We start from the raw sequence: 15,440 nt of genomic DNA on the forward strand, positions 1-15,440 counted from the left end.
CAAAAAAGAAAAAAAAAAAAGAAAACTAGGCTTCCTAGAAGGACACTTGGGTTCTCGTCCTGACCCTAATTCTTTACCAGCCAACCCTGTTTAAACTTCTGGGCTTTGGTTTCTCCAAGATGAGAATAATTCTCACCTTGGATATCTTTATTGGGTGGTTTTGAGTAGAAAATTGTAAAACACATGAGAACATTGTATCATACTGCCACGTGTTATGCAAATGTAAGGTATCATTATATGAAAATTTTACTTGAAAGGGTCTAGATTTTTTTTTTAATTGTTTTTTGTTTGATCTGTTTCCGCCACCCAGGAATGATGCAACCAGCGAGGAGTGTTCACGGTTTTGACTCCAATTATGGGGAAAGTTCTTTTTCGTATGACATTAAGCGAGATGTGTACAATGAGGAGAATTTTCAACAGGAACACAGAAGAAAGAGCACTTCCTCTGGGAACATGGACATCAACATCACCACCTTCAGCCACCGTGTCCAGTGCCGGTGCGTGTGTGTGGTCATCTGCCGGCCACCAAGCTGGCAGCACCCTAGCCCTGTTTGACTCCTTTTGGAGACTACATCTGTCTTCCTCCTCTGAATGCCTGCTATCAGAACTCTTAGTTTACTATGTGATTTCTCTTCAGTTGTGTGTGTGTGTGTGTGTGTGTGCATGCACTTTGTCTTTGTAGCACCTTTTTGATTGTAAATATTTTGAGCATGGAGATCTTGGGTGTCCCCTACCGCATCTAGGGGTGATATTTAATAAATACACTGTTTGATTGACCACCGTTACCAGTTTCCTAACAACAATAACAAGCAACCATGGTGGTGGGTTGATTAATGGTAGCAAAATGACATCCTTCTAATCTCATATCCAGCTGTCACCATCGTGGGACGCACCTCCTCTGATACTGTGACTCCAGAGGTTGTACGGTTGGGGGCTCCGAACTGTCTCTGCGCTGCGGAACTGTTAGCAGTCTGGGAGAAGCTTATGAACCTTGTCACAGAATTATTTTATTTTTGCTTTTTTAAAAAATTGTGGTAAAAAATGTAACACTAAATTAGCTGTTTTAACTATTTTTAATTGCACGAATCAGCATTAACAACACCCACAGTGCTGTGTAACCATCACCGCTGTTTCCGAAACTTTTCATCCACTTAAACAGAAACGCTGTACCCATTAAGCAATAACTCCCCACTTGCCCCTCCCCCAAACTCCCGGTGACCTCTCTTCTACTCTCTGTCTCTACGAATTGCCTGTTCTCGATATTTCATGTAAGTGGGATCACACAGGATTTGTCTTTCATGTCTGTCTTGTTTCCCTTAATATAGAGTTTTCAAGGTTTGTCCACGTTGTAGTATGAATCAGAACTTCATTTGATGGCTGATGATACTCTATTGGATGTAGGAAGCGCATTTTGTTTATCCATTCATCTGTTGGAGGACAGTTGGGTGGTTTCTACTTTTTAGTTATCGTGAATAAGGCTGCCATGAATATTGACATAGCAGTATCTGTGGAGTCCCCTGTGTTCTGCTCTTTTAGGTGTATATACCTAGAAGTAGAATTGTTGGATCATGTGATAATTCGATGTTTAACTTTTTGAGGAACTGTCAAACGTTTTTACGGTGGCTACACCACTTCCCATTCCCACCAGCAATGTACAAGCGCTCCAATTGCTCCGTGTCCTCTCCAACATGCGTTCTTTTACCTTTTTTTATTATTATTATAGACATCCTAGTAGGTATGAAGTGGCAGCTCCCTGTGGGTTTTGTTTGTCTGCTTGTTTGTTCCATTTCCTAATAACTAACCAGGATGAACATCTTTTTATGTGTCTATTGGTCATTTGCATACCTTCTTTGGAGAAATGTCCATTTACCTCCTTTGTCCTTTTTAAAATTAGCTTGTTTTCCTTGTTGAGTTGTAGGAGTTCTTTCTATGTTCTGGATCTTAAACCCTTATCAGATATATAATTTGCAAATATCTTCTCCCGTTCTGCAGGTTGTCATTTCACTCTGTTGACAGTGCCCTTGGTGTACAGCAGTTTTTTAAGTTCAATGAAATCCAACTTATCTGAGTTTTCTTCTGTTTCCTGTGACTTTGGTGTCCTATTTAAGGAACTATTGTGAAACCCAAGACCATGAAGATTTCTCCCTGTGTTTTCTTCTAAGAGTTTAATAGTTTTAGCTTTTAAAGTTAGATCCTGATACATTTTGAGTTAATTTCTCATAATATAAAGTAAGGATCCAACTTCATTCTTTGCTAGGTGGGTATGCCATTTTCCCAGCACCGTTTGTTAAAAGAGACTGTTCTTCCCTCATTGAATAGTCTTAGCCAGAATTTTTTTTTCAATGCATAAAATACATTAGCTATAAAGGAAACCAGTTTTATTGAAATACAGTTTATCAAAATATGAAAAATCCCCAAATATTGTTATTTAATAATGTGGGTCTAATCACTACCGTAATTTCAAAGTCGTGATGATGATAAATGATATTTTAAAGATAGCTGCAGAAATTTTATTGTGAGATGAAAACATTTGTGATTTCTTTTTTTTTTTTTTTCCTTTTTTTTTTTTCTGAAGCTGGAAACAGGGAGAGACAGTCAGACAGACTCCCGCATGCGCCCGACCGGGATCCACCCGGCACGCCCACCATGGGGCGGCGCTCTGCCCACCAGGGGGCGATGCTCTGCCCATCCTGGGCGTCGCCATATTGCGACCAGAGCCACTCTAGCGCCTGGGGCAGAGGCCAAGAAGCCATCCTCAGCGCCTGGGCCATCTTTGCTCCAATGGAGCCCTGGCTGCGGGAGGGGAAGAGAGAGACAGAGAGGAAAGCGCGGCGGAGGGGTGGAGAAGCAAATGGGCGCTTCTCCTGTGTGCCCTGGCCGGGAATCAAACCCGGGTCCTCCGCACGCTAGGCCGACGCTCTACCGCTGAGCCAACCGGCCAGGGCTCATTTGTGATTTCTACTAGTGACAAACTCGAGTTTTGCTGATACTACTCCATTGTGTTGTTAACATTCACAGCGGAAAGAAATGCTCAATGTCAGTTAGGAGGTTAGTGAAAATAAAGCTACCCTTTTTCCTAAGTGCACATAACCCCATGATTTCTATCTGTAGACCGATGGTGAAGAACCCTTTGTGACCCACAGCATGATATTAACCCTAATTTCTCAGGCTGGCTGTCCTCACTCACACTGGACCGAGCACCCACAGCTGGTGTGAGTTGGGTGACAAGGGAGGAAGTCCTCCACGCAGCCCCACCGCAGACAACCTCCTCCTCCGTTCATTTTCCGCCTGTCACAGGTCGTGGCCTTGGAAGCCCCTCCCCATCTTCCGTCACTACTCGCATTTTCTCTGCTCCGGGGTGGGCCAGACATCAGGCATTAAAGAGGGCATTTGGGGGCTACTTTGGCTTTGTCTCCTTAACAGGATAGTTTTTTCCTGATTTATTCCCTCATTGTAAACAGGTACTGACTCTCCTCACCCTGCCCCGGCGTTAGACATGTGGTCTGACCTGCTCTGCCTCCCATGGGTTTAAAAAAAATTTTTTTTAAATTAATTGTTTTGAGAGAGAGAGAAACAATGGTATCTCACCCATTTGTGCATTCCTTGGTTGATTCTTATACACGCCCTAACCAGGGATCATACCAACCTTGGCCTATTGGGACGATGCTCCAACCAACTGAGCTCCCAGGCCAAGGCTCCCGTGGGCTTTGATAGCATTTCTTATTCCTTACTTCTAAAACATACTGTTATATCCATTTCTGAATTGTAACCTGAAAGGCACTGTGGTTAGAGCAAGCCTCGCCCTGGCCGGTTGGCTCAGTGGTAAGGTAGAGCGTTGGCCTGGCATGTGGAAATCCCGGGTTTGATTCCCGGCCAGGGCACACAGGAGAAGCGCCCATCTGCTTCTCCACCCCTCCCCCTCTCTGTCTCTCTCTTCCCCTCCCACAGCCAAGGCTCCACTGGAGCAAAGTTGGCCCGGGCACTGAGGACGGCTCCATGGCCTCTGCCTCAGGCACTAGAATGGCTCTGGCTGCAGCAGAGCAATGCCCCAGATGGACAGAGCATCACCCCTGGTGGGCATGCCGGATGGATCCCAGTTGGGCGCATGCAGGAGTCTGTCTGACTGCCTCCCCACTTCTCACTTCAGAAAAATACAAAAAAAAAAAAAAAAAAAAAAAAGAGCAAGACTCATAAACCAGATTGCCTGGTTTTGAATCCAAGTCTTGCTGCTTCCCAACTGTGTGACCTTAAGTAAGCCACCCAACCCTACTGGGCCTCAGTTTCCTCACTTGTAAAACGGGAATGGTAATAGCACCCACTTCATAAGGTGATTGTGAGTATTTATTTTTCTTATTACAGTATAGTTCATATACAATATTATATTAGTTTCAGCTGTACGACATAGTGATTTGACATTTTAAGTACCTTACCATGTGATCACCACAATAAGTCTGGTCACTGCGCAAAGTTACCACAGTGTTATTCTTTTTTTTTTTTCTTTTTTCTTTTTTGTATTTTTCTGAAGCTGGAAACGGGGATAGACAGTCAGACAGACTCCTGCATGCGCCCAACCGGGATCCACCTGGCACGCCCACCAGGGGGCGACGCTCTGCCCACCAGGGGGCGATGCTCTGCCCATCCGGGGCGTCGCTCTGTCGCGACCAGAGCCACTCTAGCGCCTGGGGCAGAGGCCAAGGAGCCATCCCCAGCGCCCGGGCCATCTTTGCTCCAATGGAGCCTCGCTGCTGAAGGGGAAGAGAGAGACAGAGAGGAAGGAGAGGGGGAGGGGTGGAGAAGCAGATGGGCGCCTCTCCTGTGTGCCCTGGCCGGGAATCGAACCCGGGACTTCTGCACGCCAGGCCGACGCTCTACCACTGAGCCAACCGGCCAGGGCCACCACAGTGTTATTGACTATGTCCCCCTTCACCTTTTTCACCCACCCTTCCAGCAACCTCCCCTCTGCCGACCATCGGTTTGTCTGTTTCTGTGAGAGTCTGTTTTTGTTTTGCTTTGCTTGTTCATTTCTTTTGTTGTTGTTTTTTAGATTCTGTTTTTATTTTATTTTTTATTTATTGATTTGAGAGAGAGAGAGACATCGATTTGTTCCACTTATTTATGTATTCATTCATTGATTCCTGTAATGTGTCTGGACTGGAGATCAAACTCGTAAACTTGGTGTGTTGGGATGATGCTCTGACCAACTGAGCTACGCGGCCCAGGTATACATATACGTGAAATCTTTTGGAATTTGCACTTCTCTGTCTGACTCGTTTTACTTGGCATATGACCATGTTGTCATCCATGTTGTTACAATGGCAGGATTTCATTCTTTTTAATAGCTGAGTAATATTCCATTATATAACATGGTCTTTATCCATTCATCTATCAGTGGATACCTAGGTTAAGTCCATATCTTGGTTATTGTAAAGAATGCTGCAATGAACATACGGGTCCATACAGCTTTTTCAAATCAGTGTTTTTGTTTTCTTTAGATAAACACCCACAAGTGGAACTGCTGAGTCATATGGTAGTTGTATTTATAGATTTTTGAGGAATCTCCATACTGTTTTTCATACTGGTTGTACCAATTTATAGTCCCACTAACAGTGCCCAAGGGTTACCTTTTCTCCACATCTCCACAAACCCTTGTTATTTGCTGACTTTTTGATAATATCCATACTGACTGGTTGAGGTGATATCTCACTGTGGTTTTGATTTATATTTCCCAGATGATGAGAGATGTTGAGCATCTTTTCATATGTCTTTTGGCCATCTGTATGTCCTCTTTGGAGAAGAATCTTTTCATGTCCTCTGTACACTTTTTTGACCAGTTGTTCATTTTTTTGTTATTGAGTTGTATGAGTTCCTCATATATTTTAAACATTAACCTCTTACTGGATATGTCATTTGTGATTATTTGATTATATAAATGAGGGTTTATTTCTCAACTCTCTATTCTGTTCTATTGATTTGTGTGTCTGTTTTTGTACCAGTACCATACTGTTTTGAAAATTATAGACTTGTTAGTTTGTATTTTGTAGTTTTATATAAATTTTAGTATTACACTGCTCACAAAAATTAGGGGATCAGGGAATGTACATATACCCCAGTACTTTAAGCCTTTTGTATAGTGCATTTTCACCAATGAAATAAAAGTTGGTTTTGCATCTCATTTGCATAAGCAAACAACTTTCTTTGACTTGTTCTTTGCTTTTCTGATGTTCTTGTTTAATAAAAAAATCAAATGCTTTTGTTGATGTGATGTATCACATTAGTTGTCTCCAGATACTGAACCATCCTTCCATCCCTGAGATAAATCTGACTTGATCATGGTATATAACCTTTTTAATGTATTGTAGAATTCAGTTTGCTGGTATTTTGTTGAGAGTTTTTACATCTATGTTTATTAGGGATATTGGCCAGTATTTATTTATTTATTTATTTATTTATTTATTTCTTCCTCTCATTCTCTCTTTCCTTCTTTCTTCTAGTGTCTTTGTTTGGTTTGGGTGTCAGGGTAAGGCTAGCCTTATAGAATGAATTTGGAAGTGTTTCTTCCTCTTTGATTTTTTGTAACAGTTTGAGAAGGATAGGTATTAGTTCTTTAAATATTTGGTAGAATTTATCAGTGAAGCTAGCTGGTCCTGAACTTTTGTTTCTTGGGAGTTTTTTGATTACTGCTTCATTTTTATTGTTAGTGAGTGGTTCGTTCAGATTTTCTGTTTCTTCCTGGTTCGTTCTTGGAAGGTTATATGTTTCTAGACATTTATCCATTTCTTTTACATTGCTCACTTTGTTGGCATATAATTGTTTTTATAGTATTCTTTTATCCTTTTGTATTTCTGTGGTGTTGGTTGTCACCTCTTTTTTCATTTCTGTTTTTATTTATTTGAGCTCTCTTTCTCATTTTCTTGATGAATCTGGCTAAAGGTTTGTCAAGTGTAAGGATTTAAAGAGTATTTGTAAACTACCAAGCAAATAACAAGCACTAGATGAGTAGAGTTTTTTAGTTAAAATAAAAATTCTTTAACTTTATCTCCCCCTTTCTGCAGAAAATCTAATTTATTTTCTCATTTTCTCTTTCTTAGTTAGCAACTGCAAACTCACCCCTCCTAGTCAAAAGCTCCCATTTGCTGTCACATTGACTTGCGTCCCTTACTTTTAAGATGCCTTAACTAAAATCCAGAGTCACGTCAATTAGTTTATGCTATGCCCCACCAGCTTCCACGTCTGTGCTTCTAACACTCTCCTTGATTACTTTCAGTTTCAGACCCTCATTATTCATGTTCATGGTGGTTTTTTTTGCCATGCTAAAGAGCTTGATGACTCTGTCTCAGGTGGCTGGTCTTTTCCCAAGTGGCACATAGAGAGAAGGAGAGGAAGGGAGACTAGACCAGGTGAAGGAATAAATTGCCTCAGTGCCATGCTCCCCTCTCCTCCGTAGAAGACCATAATTTGAGGCAACATCCCCAGCCTCTACCAACCTGGCACCCATCATGATAATCAAAAATGTCTCCAGACATTGCAAAATGTCCCCTGGGGAACAGACTTGCTTCTGGTTGATATCTACTGGGTTAGAGGATAATAACAAAGTCTTACTGCTTTTTATTTACACGATTAACTCCTTAATTATGGTAACTGCATATTCTATATTTTCTATAAATTTCTACATATTACAGGTGAGCGCCACATAGAGTTAACATTTAGTAAAACTTTTAGTGTAAGGGAATGATGCGAATGTGTTAATTGCCCCCACCACTCACCAATATCGCATAGCAAAAGACTGTCCTTATCGAGAGAAGGCAATAATAGCCCGCTTTCTACTGGAAAGTTGGTACGTTTACATCTTTCTCAACAGCCTATAAAAAGACGGACTTGATTTGTACACTGGACATTATAAAGCTTAAATTGTGTTATCTACATGACAATGGCTCTCGACTGGAGGTGAGTTTGTCTCCCAGGAAACATTTGCCAATGTCTGAAAACATTTTTGGATGTCACCACTGGGAGAGGGGGTGTCTCGTGGGATGCTGCTACCGTCCTCCAAGGCAGAGGACAGACAGCCCACAACAAGTCGTTAGCCAGCCCAGTGGGGAGAATCCGGCCCGGAGCCTTTTCTTGACTATGTGGGCTTTTTCTCTGGAGAACCCAATCAAGTCTCTGTTCTTTCTCACAGCTGCTCCTGGCACAAGTTCAGAAGGTGCATGTGTACAATCTTTCCCTTCCTGGAGTGGATGTGTTTGTATCGATTCAAGGATTGGCTTCTCGGAGACTTACTTGCCGGTATAAGTGTTGGCCTTGTGCAAATTCCACAAGGTAAGGAAGAGAAAAAGCCTTTTTGCCCACAGACAATACCTCAGGCCTTGACCCCTTTGCCCAGAGGAAACAGTTAACTTCTGTTAGGTGAATAGGGGGGAAAAATGAATTCCATTCACATCATTACTAATTATTTGTTTCCTTACCTGCCTGATTTTTAACTCAGGATGGTGCCCAAAGTAGTTTGACCCCTCAATACTTCCAAGGGGGTACCTGCAATGCCCATTTATGGTCACTTTTGCCTACGTGGTTATTTCACACCCACATGACTACAGTAGACGTTACTGGCACTGGTTGTACTTGGGAAGGTGAAGGACGGGAAACATCACCTGCTGGCGTCTCTTGGGCGAGTCACGCCCACAGCCGAATCACGCCCACAGCCGAGTCACGCCCACAGCGGTCCAGGGCTGCTCTTTGATCTTACAAGTGGCAACAATAGATGTAAGACAGCAAGTTCACGCAGATCGGTAAGGAGCTAGCTAGGCTTTGGAACCCTCGGTTCCCAAACAGGAACCAGTCTCTCTAATTTTCACTAGCTCTTGTTTCCAGGGTCCCACAGGTGAGATGCCCGGTTGCAAGACCATGTGCTCAGAGAAGCCAAAGCTAGGACTTCCCACTGGGTATTTTCTTTCATTCCGTCTTGGTCCAGACAGTGTATCCTAATCAGGCTCATCTTTACTATAACCAGTGTTGGCTGACATGCCACTGTCACCAGGTTTCCAAGAAACAGCTAGAAAGGTCAAATTTACCCACAGAGAAAGAGAAAGGATGTTGTTAACCTTTTGCTCACAGTAGTCACCGTTCCCTACATAGTCTTTATTTTATTTATTTATTTACTTATTAAGTGAGAGGAGGGGAGATTGTGAGACAGATTCTTGCACGTACTCCAACCGGGATCTACCAGGCAACCCTCGTCTGGGGCCGGTGCTCTGACCAACTGAGTTATCCTCAGCACCCTGGGTGTTGCTTAAACCAACCGAGCCACTGGCTCTGGAAGGGGAAGAGGAAGAAAACGGGGAGAGGGAGGGAGAGAGAAGTAGATGGTCACTTCTCATGGGTGCCTTGACTAAGGATCAAACTTAGAACATCTGCTTGCCTGGCCAATGCTCTATCCACTGAGCCAACTGGCCAGATCCCAAACACCTCTATTTCTCTATTTTTCTTATGGGCCAACCAGGCAGGATTGAAGCTTGTATGTGTACAGGTTTTGCATAACACAAAAGAGGCCAACCATGGCCTGACCTGTAGTGGCGCAGTGGATAAAGCATCGACTTGGAAATGCTGAGGTCGCCGGTTCGAAACCCTGGGCTCGCCTGGTCAAGGCACATATGGGAGTTGATGCTTCCAGCTCCTCCCCCCTTCTCTCTCTCTGTCTCTCCTCTCTCCCTCTGTCTCTCCCTCTCCTCTCTAAAATGAATAAATAAATAAAATTTTTTTAAAAAGAGGCCAACCAAAGGGGCAATGGTAGCTTTCTGACACAGAGCTGTTAGTTGGACGAAAGGGATCCCCTTTTTTAAAAAAATTATCATACAGTAAAATTGACTTTTTTCCTGTTGGTGTACAGTTCCATGAATTTAAACATGCATATAGATTGATTTATGTAACCACTGCCACAATCAAGATACATAACAGTTCCATTGGCACCAAAACTCTCGTGTGCCATCCCTTTTAGTCACACCCTTCCCTAACCTTTAACCCCTGGCAGCCATTGATTTGTTCTCCATCACCATTGTTCTGTCTTTTTGAGGATAACATATAAATGGACTCATCCAGTGTGTAACTTTTGAAGGCTAGCTTCTTCAGTTCAGCATTAGGTCTTTGAAAGGAATGCAAACGGTTATATGCATCCATAGCCTGTTCCTTTTTATTGCTGAGTAATATTCGATTGTATGGCTGTACCACCCAACGTGTTTATCCATCCACTTGTTAATGGATATTTTGTTTCCGGTCTGGGGCTGTGGCAGATAAAGTTGCTATGAACATTCACATACAGATTTTTGAGTGAACATATTTTCATGTCCTTAAGGTACATATCCAGGAGTACCTTATGACCATAAAGTTGGTCATACGGTAAAGTGTATATTTAACTTTTTTTTATAAAAAACTGCCACACTGTTTTCCAAAGTGGCCATCCCTACCGTTCTATACCTCCCCCAGCAACGCCTGAGAATCCTAGTTCCTCCTCACCCTTGTCAGCCCTTGATAGTGTTAGCATTTTTTAATTTTTTTATTAATTTTAATTTATTGGGTTAAGATGGATTCAAGTGGATATTGTTAATTCTTTTGTTTTTTTGTTGTTGTTTTTTTGTACAATGACAGAGAGAGTCAGAGAGAGTGATAGATAGGGACAGACAGACAGGAACGGAGAAAGATGAGAAGCATCAATCATTAGTTTTTCAACACCTTAGTTGCTTTCTCACATGTGCCTTGACCGCGGGCCTTCAGCAGACTGAGTAACCCCTTGCTCGAGCCAGCGACCTTGGGTCCAAGCTGGTGAGCTCTTTGCTCAAGCCAGATGAGCCCGCGCTCAAGCTGGCGACCTCGGGGTCTCGAACCTGGGTCCTCCTCATCCCAGTCCGACGCTCTATCTACTGCGCCACAGCCTGGTCAGGCTTCTTAGTATTTTAAATGAAAACCTTGACTCTAAGGTAAGTACTGATTCACCTGCATTTGTAAGAAACCACGGAGCAGCCCCTTGTACTCTTCACCCACTTTCTCCGACGGTAACATCTTGCAGAGCTCCAGCTCCATCTCACATGAAGTCATACAGTGAAGACACAGAACGTTTTCACCCCTGCGGGGATCCCTCCCGTGGCCCTCTGATGACCACCCCTACTTGCCTCCTGCCCCCATTCTTTCCTTAATCTCTGGCCACCACTCATCTGTTCTTCATTTCGATAACCTTATCGTGTGAAGAAAGTTATATGAAGAGTCATACCTATGTAAACCTTTGGAATTGGCTTTTGAAAAATTCTCTGGAGACTCATTCAAGCTGTTGTGTGTTTCCATAGTTTATTCCTGTTCATTGCCAAGTAGTATTCCATGGGAGTGGATGTACCACAGTTTGTTCAAACATTCACCCACCTGGGACATTGGAATTGTTTGCAGCTTTGGGCTATTACAAATAGAGCTGCTGTTGATGAACAGTCTTCATTTCTCTGGGATAAATATTCAGGAGTGTGATTGTTGGATTGTATGGTCACTCCATGTTTAGTTTTTTTAAGAAAATGCCAACCTCTTCTCCCAAGTGGCTGTGTCACTTTACATTCCTGCGAGCAGTCGCTGAGTGGTCCAGTAGCTCTGCATCCTCGCTAGCACTTGGTGTCAATACTTCTTATGTTAGCCCTTCTGAGAGATAAAGCAATAAACACTTTTTGGAGTGTTATAGGAGAATGTCTTCATGATCTAGAGGTTGGAAATGATTTCTTAAACAAGACACGAAAAGCACGAGCCTAAAAGGAAAAGAAAAATTGAATTAAGTAAAAGTTAAGGCTGTTTATTCAAGACACCATCAAGATTGAAAAGCAAACCACAGAATAGAACAGATATTGGTTAACAATATGCCCAACAAGTGGTTTAATCTATAATATATATACTCCTACAGATTTGTAAGGAAACAATAAGATTGATCAACATTATTGGTAATCAATGAAGTGAAGATTGAAGTACAAACGAGTGACACACTAACTCATACACAGTAGAGTTAAAAAATCCGACAGTATCGTGTACTATACAGAGGTAGATAGTGGGGGTTGTCACACAACGCTGGTGGCTGTCACACAACGCTGGTGGCTGTCACACAACGCTGGGGGCTGTCACACAACGCTGGTGGGAGTGTAATGCACAACCACTTGAAAAACAGTTTGGTATTTTCTGGTAAATTCCCCAGCAGTTATGCCTCAGGGTATATTATCTCAAGAAACTTACATATCTAAGCAGCAGAAGAGCTGGGTATAAAAATGTTCACAGCAGTATTATTCATAAACCACCACCCCCCCCAAGCTGGAAACAAAGACAGGAGACCATGCAAGCCTGGAGACAGAGAGAATGGGGAAGTAGCTGTCTTGGATCCTGATTGGTGTTAGTTCTGGTTCCAGTCTCCAAGGAGGCCCAACTGCCCTTTGCACTCTTTTAATGCATTTCCTATTTTGCCTGAGCTCATTTGAGCAGGTTTTCTGTTTCTTGCAGTCAATAGAGCCTAGCTTAGAAAGAAAGGTAGAAGGGGGACCTATAAATGACAAGAGACTTCAGAAACCCATCAATCAATGTAAAGACCCTATTTGAACCCTAACATAAACACAAAGATTGTAAAAGAAAGCACAATATATAATAGCAAATGATTCTTTTTCAAAGATCACCCCAAAACCCACTTTACTTCTGGCTCAAGGTCTCTTGTGAGGTTCCAGTCAAGGCGTCAGTCATCTCAGGGCTCTGCCGAGGCTGGAGGATCTGTTCCTAGGCTCACCCATGTGTTTGCCGGCAGGCCTGGTTTTCTTGCCATGTGGGCCTCTCCAAGGGCTGCTTGGGTGTCCTCACCACATGGCAGCTGGCAGGACCAACTACCCGTGTGGGACCCAGTGCAAAATGAACATGCAGGGCCCCTAGTTGAAAAGTTATTCAGAATTTCAAGATGGTTAGAGTAGAGCATGAAGCCAAGTGTGGAGGTGTCTAAGCCCAGGTCTCTATGTGATTGCATCAGTCACACAGCCCTGAAGCCAACTCTGGTGGCTGGTGACCTGAATGAAGGAGAGAGGGCACCGGCCCAGTGTATGGACGTCCTGGGTCCGGTTCCCAGTCAGGGCACACAAAAGAAGCTACCGCCTACTTCTCTCTCCCTTCCTCTCCCCCTTTCCTCCCTCTTCTCCTCCCACAGCCAGTGGCTTGATTGGGTGGAACGTTGGCCCCGGTTGAGGACAGTTTGGTTGCTCGAGAGCATCAACCTCAAGTAATAAAACCAGCTCGGTCAATTGGAGCATTGGCCCTAGACAGGGGTTGCCAGGTGGATCCTGGTCGGGGTGTATGCAGGATCTCTGTCTCTCTATCTCCCTTCCTCTCACTTAAAAAAAAAAGTGAGAGAAAGAGAGAGAGAGCAACCAAGACAGAAGCCACAGTCTTCTTGCAACTTAATCTCAAAAGTTGTACCTATCATTTTTACTGTAGTCTATTTATTAGAAGCAACTTATAAGGTCCATCCCACACTTAAAGGGGTGAGGATCATATAAGGGCATGAACACCAATTAGCCCCTGCAGATCGACTCCGAGGCCCCCCTCCGGCAACAACCGTTTGCGAGATAAGCAGGGGAATGTGAACACTGACTGGGGATTTGATCATGTTGAAGAACCATCGTTTCTTAGGTATGATGATGATTAAAAGAGGGTTGTCTTTAAAGATACACACTGAAATGTCTACAGGTGAAATGATGCCATGTCTTTGGATTTGCTTGAAAAGAATATAGAGTGGGAGGAGAGTGGGGGCAGAGGTGAAGCAAGACTGGCCACGAACTCACCACTGTCGACGCAGGTGATGGACACACGAAGTTCACGATACTCTCTTTCTGTATATGTTCGGACGTCTCCATTAAAAAAAAAGGAGACTTGCTTGTTCAAGACAGTAAGTCGGCTCAGTGGGCTCAGAACTGACTTCAGATGGGCACACTGGTCTCAGGTCCTCAAGGCAGGAGCCATGGGCTTGAGACCTCAAAGGGTGACACCACACATGGTAATCCATTTGCTTCCAAACTTCCTGATTCTCTTCCCTGACCTGCGGTGGCGCAGTGGATAAAGCATTAACCTGGAATGCTGAGGTCGCAGGTTCAAAAGCCTGGGCTTGCCTGGTCAAGGCACAGATGGGAAGCAACTACTAGGAGTTGATGATGCTTCCTGCTCCTCCCCTGCCCCTTTCTCTCTCTCTCTAAAATGAATAAATAAGATCTTTAAAAACAAAACAAAACAAAACAGCTTTCCTGATTCTCATGGTGCTTTTTAGAAAAGTACGTAATAGCGTATGGCTGGGAGGCAACGCATACCAACTTGGAATCCAGTCGGTTAAGTGTCCTTCTTGTCCTGCTGCCCAGCTCCATCTTCATTCAGTCCTGGAGAATGACCAGGGCCTTGTCATACTGGGCTGGGCCTGGGGGCGGGGCTGGGGCTGGGGGCGGGGCTGCTTCTGAGCTCTGGGAAGCTCGGGTCTGATTGCTGTGAGGTTGGCTTTCATGATTTGCATGAAGACCTAACACACCGAGAAAGGTGTTAGATAGAGCCTGTGATTTAGAACTCAGGTGCTAAGCCGTGTGGTACAACAGCAAGAGAAGCTAGGAATCAACGGAGATCGTAAAAGGTACTCATGAAAGGCCATATGCCAAGGGATCCTAGTACCACACTGGGTCAGCTGTTATGTGTACGTAGACCATTTTTACTTTAAATATGCTTTATGGTTTTAAATTCAAGGTGACTTTTAAAAAAGCCAGGCTACCGTTTCTTACTGAAATCATTTTGCTTTTCAGTCCTGACGTTTAATTTGCTGGCAAGGCAACTGATTCCTCCCTTCAATATCTCATATGCAGCTTTCTGCTCTTCAGTCATTTACGTAATTTTTGGATCATGTCATCAACTGTCCATTGGTGAGTTCAGTGCTGTAACCACAAGGTGGGTGACGTCCCCATCTCAATTATATACTTGTCGCTAAGGAACCCAAGTTAAAGCTATGTTTGTTTAAGGTAGAAAGAAAGGAGACAGGAGATGGACATTCTATCTGTAGGATAAGTGTTTAAATTTTAGAAACTGTGCACTTGTAGTGTGTCATTATTAACACTACCACCAGATAAACAGATTTCCCAAAGGATTTAAGGAAATGCTTCCCGAGGTTACCACCCACTGGAGTCTGACTGCCCTCAACCAGGAAGATACAGAAAGGATTTTGCCAGTACTTTTAGAGTGGACCCATCTTTCGGCTGGCCCCATGATAACCGGACGCCATGGGCCTGATTTATACTGATCATGTCAGTTCATTAATTTACAATGTAAGAATGTGGTCATAGTACTCAAAGCACACAAATCAACAGGGTGAGTGTTTTCTCAGAATTAAAAGTTCATCGACTATTTTAAATTCGACGTGACTGTTACAG

The 15,440-nt window shown here is 43.4% G+C and overlaps 1 protein-coding gene across 1 annotated transcript in view; it reads left to right on the forward strand.

The window, feature by feature from the left end:
* Positions 1-15,440, forward strand: part of SLC26A8 (solute carrier family 26 member 8) — a 75,565-nt gene that overhangs the window by 4,920 nt on the left and 55,205 nt on the right. The window contains exons 2-4 of the mRNA XM_066361438.1: positions 311-497; positions 8,177-8,316; positions 14,820-14,936. Of these exons, the coding sequence (XP_066217535.1) occupies positions 313-497; positions 8,177-8,316; positions 14,820-14,936 (442 nt within the window). The 5' untranslated portion in view covers positions 311-312. The remainder of the gene's footprint in view (positions 1-310; positions 498-8,176; positions 8,317-14,819; positions 14,937-15,440) is intronic.

The sequence above is a fragment of the Saccopteryx leptura genome, chromosome 1 (genome assembly GCF_036850995.1).
Source record: "Saccopteryx leptura isolate mSacLep1 chromosome 1, mSacLep1_pri_phased_curated, whole genome shotgun sequence".
Lineage (NCBI taxonomy): Eukaryota > Metazoa > Chordata > Mammalia > Chiroptera > Emballonuridae > Saccopteryx > Saccopteryx leptura.